The 6,000-nt window shown below is 57.6% G+C and overlaps 2 protein-coding genes across 2 annotated transcripts in view; both read right to left on the bottom strand.

Annotated features, from left to right (window-relative positions):
* Positions 1-19: 19 nt before the first annotated feature.
* The window catches only part of LOC135090589 (zinc finger protein 354A-like), a 34,802-nt gene continuing 28,821 nt past the window's right edge, over positions 20-6,000 (bottom strand). The window contains exon 6 of the mRNA XM_063987471.1: positions 20-2,359. Within this exon, the coding sequence (XP_063843541.1) occupies positions 353-2,359 (2,007 nt within the window). The 3' untranslated portion in view covers positions 20-352. The remainder of the gene's footprint in view (positions 2,360-6,000) is intronic.
* Positions 2,649-5,230, bottom strand: LOC135090590 (zinc finger protein 135-like). Its single transcript, XM_063987478.1, has 2 exons — positions 5,082-5,230; positions 2,649-4,782 (listed from the first exon to the last, which is right to left on the bottom strand). Exons 1-2 carry the CDS (start codon positions 5,220-5,222, stop codon positions 2,755-2,757), a joined length of 2,169 nt encoding a protein of 722 aa, XP_063843548.1. The 5' UTR covers positions 5,223-5,230; the 3' UTR covers positions 2,649-2,754.

Below are 6,000 nucleotides of genomic sequence, written 5' to 3'. Positions count from 1 at the left end.
GTTGTAATTAAAAAAAATGTAAGATGGATGATTTTTATTTACAAATCCATGGAAAAGTTCACATAAAAAAATCGTAAACAAGCTTTATCGGCGCCAGCAGTCAGTGCAGCCCCAGGTGACGCATCCGTGGCCCGGGGCGAGGACTGGAAGGGCGGCACACGGGAGGGGAGGGGAGTGGGGGGGAGAACATGAACACAACCACTGCCTTCATCACGAGAACTGACCTGTGAGTGTTTCTACCACATTCCTGGAGTTTTTTTTTTTTTTTTCCAGTTTACTGACAGGCATTCCGCCGCAGAGCAGTGCCCCAGGGGCACGCTCCGCCCCAACACCCTCGGATGGAGGACTTGTGTTACTGCAGGATTTGTAGATGAACGATCTGATAGGGCAGCGTGGCGGCCTCGGCGTACTCCACGCCCTGCACGGTGTGGGGCACGGCCTGCACCGCCTGGCCTGCCGGCAATCCGTCCACCTGCACGTACTGCACGGGCTGCATCTCGGTCATGTGGCCGCCCACCACAGTGTTCACCAGCTGGCCCTCCACCACGGGCACCAGGGTGGGCGGGGCGGGGGCGCGCGGCACGCCTCCCGGCACTGTCATGACGGCAACGGCGGAGGGGCGGGCCGGGAAAGCCGCTGCGTTCACTGTGGTGAGGTAGGGTGCCGAGGACACTGCAGAGTCTGCCGCGGGAGCGCCAGGCCCGTAGGGGGCGACGGTGGTGGTGGAGGCCGCTGCCTCTGTAGTGTTGGTGGAGGCAGCAGTGATGGCGGTGGCAACACTGTTGGCGGTAACGGCAGTCGTGGCGGTGGTGTTAGCAGTGGTGGTGATGGTGGTGTTTACAGAGGTAGTGGTGGTGGATGTGGAGGTGGTGGTGGTGGGGATGGTGGTGGTGGTGGTGGTGGTAGTGGTGGTGGAGGCGGCGGCGGCGGCGGCGACGGCGGAGGTGGCGGTGCCCACGTCGGCAGTCTCGCGGTGTTGGTAGCGGATGTGACTCCTGAGCGTGTTGGGGCGAGGGAAGCGAGCGTCGCAGTGAGGACACTTGTGGGGCCGCTCGCCCGTGTGTGATCGCTTGTGGTAAGTGAGGTCGCCCTGCTTGAGGAAGGTCTTATGGCACTGGTCACACTTGTAGGGTCGCTCGTTGCGGTGCGAGCGCAGGTGCAGCCGCAGCTCACTGGGGTACGGGTACGCCTTGCCGCACAGGTGGCACAGGTTGGTGTAAGAGCGGCGGTCCGTGTGGTGGCGTTTCATGTGGTACGAAAGTCGGCCAGACGAGAAGAATACCTGCGGGCACAGCTTGCACTGGAGGCGCACCACGTGGGTGTGGATTTCGTTAACGTGCACGTTGAGGGAGTCCACCGTCTTGAGCTTGGCGCCGCAGAACTCACAGGGAAAGCCTTGCCGCCGATGGCACCGCAGGTGGTCTGTGAGCGCTTTGCGGGATGTCATGGCGCGAGTACACACTGGGCACGAGAAGGGCGCGGCGCTCTCAATGCCATGGGACCGCCGCATGTGACGCCTCAGACTCGGCGCCAACTTGAACACCACGCTGCATATGGAACACTCGTGTCTCTGTCCTGTGGAAGACTCATCTCCCTCTTTTTTCCTGCGGTTGGGACAGATGTGAAGGCGCCGGGCGTTTGGAGAAGGGAAGGCAAGGGTGCAGGCAGCGCACGGCCACGGGTAGTGCTCGGAATGGTGCAGGTAGCGGTGGCGCGCCAGGCGGGAGGTCGTGGACACCACCTTGCCGCACACGTCACACCTCACCGGCTGGACGCAGCCTTCCTCCTCCCTCACCCCGCCCTCCTGCGGCGCCTCCTCGTCCTTCAGGAAGGCAATGAGGAAGGGCGAGTGTTTCCGCTCCACGTGGACCTCCAGTGCCCGCGCCGTCAGCAGTCTGATGCCACACACTGGGCACTCCTCCCGCCCCGTCAAATGCACGCTTGCGTGGCTCAGCAGATCGCCCACAGCCTCGCCGCAGCGGCACGCGTCACCTCCACGCCTCGAAGCTGGCAGAGAACTACTTGCGCCTCGCCCTCTTGGAGCATCTGGGGAGTGGACGAGCCGCTGGTGTCTAGCGAGCAGCGGGGAGGAAGTGTAGGAGCAGTCACATTGAGGGCACCGGAAGGCTCCACTAACGTGCGTCAGGACGTGTTCCACATGCTCCGTCTCGGAGGTTGACTTGACGCCACATCCACACGTCAGGCTGCCGTCCACAAGCTGGGAGGCGAGGACGTCCGAGTCTTGAGTCTCCGCCCGCGGGTCTGCACAGAGAGGAGGCCTTGGAGTCTTTCCTTGCTGCTTCGTGTCCTGGTCTGCCTTCACCGACACCCTCACCTCGGTGGAGGCTTCTCCCGCGTCCTGCAGAGATGACAGATCACACACGCCCATTAGTGACTTCACGAGGCATGAGGGACTTACTGATGAATTATGTGGGGTGTGTGTGTGTGTGTGTGTGTGTGTGTGTGTGTGTGTGTGTGTGTGTGTCTGTGTGTCTGTGTGTGTGTGTGTGTGTGTGTGTGTGTAAGTGTGTTGCAACTACTCATTTCAACGTTTCATATCTGGACTGTACACCGCCTCAGTCCACCATTCATTCTTTGACGCGTCTTTTCAGCAAGCGTCAGAGGATGGCATGGAATAAAAACAATAATATATGACAAACTTTAATGAACAGACAAATGTAAGTAGCAGGGAAGACACCGGCGGGCCGCGGGGTGTTATCACAGAAGCTGCATGGTCGGTGGTCGGGATGGGACTCAGAGCGAAGGATCCATAAAATGAACATAAATAACTTGGACGGGCTGAGACTGCTGGCCCACCTCGCTCTCCGTCGCCTCGTTCCCTCCCTTAGCCTCGTCCACATCCCCACTTCCCACGACGCCCTGGTGGCCACCGCGAACGTCTGTCGCCTCCAGTAGGAGTCCCGGTCCCATCTCCAGCAACTCGCCGCTGCTGAGGTCATCAACAACTTGTGACAGCTGCAGCTGTCCCTCCAGGTGGCTGCTGTCCAGATCCGTGACAGACAGCTGCTGCACCTGCAGGTCCGTGGGCGCCAGGTGCTGTAATTCTGGCTGTGGCTGAGGTGATGGTACGACCGTGGGATCTGGGAAACCATGGATGGGTTGTGTGAGGTGCTGGGAGTCTGGCAGGTCCTCCGGTGAGGGCTGGGCGTGACTGAGGCTGGGAGCGCTGGCACCGCCCTCCATCTCCTCCTCGTCCTGTTCCATCACTGAAGAAGTCAACTCATCTATTTTCTTCTTTGAATATTTTAGTCTCTTCGCCTTCTTGACGGTGGTGTGTTTGAGCATATGCTTGCGCAAGCCGAGCGGCTTGATGAAGGCCTCGGGGCACAGGCGGCACTGGTGGGGCCGCTCCCCCGTGTGGGACCGCCGGTGGTACGTCAAGTCCACCGCCTTTAGGAACGATCGCCCGCAGAAGTCACACTTGAAGTCCCGCTGGTTGCGGTGCGCCTTGAGGTGCCGCTGCAGCTCCACGTTGTGCACGTATCCCTTGCCGCACAGGTGACACAGGTGCTTCCTGGGCCCATGTTGCCTCTTCTGGTGTCCCGTGAGGCTGGTGCGCGAGTAGAAGTCTTTGTCACACTGGTCACACTTGTGAATCTTTTCCCTGGTGTGCACAGCATTGATGTGCTTGCTGAGGTAGCGCCGGCCCACCTGGGCACCACAGATGTTGCACTCCGCCGTACCCGGGTGGCGGCTGAAGCGGTGGCGCGCCAGAGCCTTGCCGGTGTGGAAGGTTTCCTGGCACACTTCGCAGATGAAGGAGGCGGGCAAGCCGAGCCGGTCCCCGTGGTGCACCTTGATGTGGGAGTGCAACGCGTCCACCGTTGGGCTAACGGCGCCGCAGTACTGGCAGGGGAAGTTCGTAAAGTCCGGGTGGTGGTGCACGGCGTGGTGGTGTAGGTGGGACATGCGGGAGAACCTGAGGGGGCAGGCGGGGCACTGCAGCTCCCCAAAAGCATGGCGCCGCTCGTGCTCTCTGGCGCTGGCCTCCAGGCTGAACCGCCGCTCGCACACCCCGCACGGGAAGGGGAACAGTTCGGGATGGCTCGCACGCAGATGTGCGTACAGGCTGGAGGCTGAGCCGCACTCGTCGCCGCACGCCTCGCACGCCGTCTGGTTCTTCCGAATCAACCGACGCTTGCGTCCCCGCCGCACTCGACTATCACTGGCCTTGTTTGTAGTCTTTTGGGAAGTGTTACTGCTTCCACTGCTGCTGGAATTGTTATTAGCAGAGGGATCTGCACCAGAGGCGGGGTCAGGGAGGTTTGAGGCGTCTGGGGACTGTTTTGTCGTCATGGTCACCTTGCTTCCCTCCTCATGCTTGGGTTTCTCCTTGACAGTGTCGGTAACGCGCTCCATGTCGTGCCCCGTGGACAAGCAGTGCAGCTCCGCCAGGATCCCCGACTTGAAGCTCTGGTGACAATGACCACATTCCACTTCAGCCGACGAACAGGAATCCGCGAGGCGGGTGTCCTCGGGCGTCGTCTTGGTGGGCACCGCGTTGTGGCGCAGCGTGTGCAGGCAAGGCTCGCACGCCGTGTGGTCTTCATAGGTGACGAAGTGTTTCTGGCAGCGAAGGCACTGTCGCTCCTGCTGGTGGTCCCGGTGCTGCTGTGCGAGGTGCTGCGCCAGCTGCAGGTGGTCCAGGAAGATGGTGGGGCAGTGAGGACATTTCCTAAATGTGGAGGGAACGGTGATCACCCGGCGGGTGGAAGCAGAGGGTTGGGCGGCCTGTGCTGCGCCTCGATGCCGCGGGCCCACCTGAAAGACAGCAGGCGGTCAGCAGGCTCTCCACTCTGCCCCTCACCCGCTGCTTGGGGCACTGCGCTGAGCAATCTCTCTGCCACGCATACAGCCACCACACGGCAAACGCAAACACACACACACACACACACACACACACACACACACAAACACACACACACACACACACACACACACACACACATTCGGTGCTGTGTTCAGTCAGCCTTCACACAGTGTTCTGGGAAACTAGCATAAAGAAGTCTGTAGTGGAGTTCGCCTGATCACCAGGTCAGGGTGTCTTGCCCGCTACTCACACGCATATTATTGATTCTCAACCTGCCTATCGCGTTCGTGGCGCCTTCTTCGTGATGGGCAGGAGATTGATCCCAATTCACCTTCACCTGCATCCCGTCCCCTTCTCTCCCGTGCTCTTGACAGCGGGGCGGCCCCGCCATGCAACAAACTAATGGTGACGATGAGAAATTACCTCAGGAAATACGTAAGTTCAAAAGCATAAAGTGAATATACATATATATATATGTCACGCATAATGTGGATAATTGCCTAATGTGAACATTAGGCAGTGAAATTGCCTAATCTTCATATTAGGCAATTTGTTTGCACGATGTTGACAATAGGCAACTTACTTGCTTAATGTCCACTTTAGGCATGATTTTCAAATTAGGCAAGGGTATTTTGCCTAATGTGAATTGAATGACAAACCAGTGTCTACAGTTTTGTTCGAATGTTGTTCGAAACTTTGGGTCTGTTATAGTTAGGTTAGGTTAGGTTAGGTTAGGTTAGGTTAGGTTAGGTTAGGTTAGGTTAGGTTAGGTTAGGTTAGGTTAGGTTATTATTAGAACAAAATTTACACCAGCTGACCTAAGTGGGATCAAACAGACCCTTATAAAGTCTGAAGAGGTTCCTGATATCTGCCTATCGATGAGAACAGCAACAGCAAGAGCCACTGGTGGGCAAGGTTATACAAAGTGTCAATGTACTACTCAATGTACATCAGGAAGGTGCAGCTGCCTAAGAAAAGAAATTAAATGCAACTCGCGCTGTCACCCAGGCAGATCATGCAAAAATTTGTGATTGGACTCAACTGAACCCTGAGATCGATTGACCTATTTTACTTATACTAATATTGCATTAATTAATTATGTTTTCCTTATTCACATTGGGCAAAATTGAGCTGCATAATTTGAACAATAGGCATTTTTTGCCTAATGT

Source organism: Scylla paramamosain, chromosome 35, assembly GCF_035594125.1.
Source record: "Scylla paramamosain isolate STU-SP2022 chromosome 35, ASM3559412v1, whole genome shotgun sequence".
Classification (NCBI taxonomy): domain Eukaryota; kingdom Metazoa; phylum Arthropoda; class Malacostraca; order Decapoda; family Portunidae; genus Scylla; species Scylla paramamosain.
The sequence above is the reverse complement of the archived record's forward strand: the minus strand, read 5'-3'. Positions and strand labels throughout refer to the sequence as shown.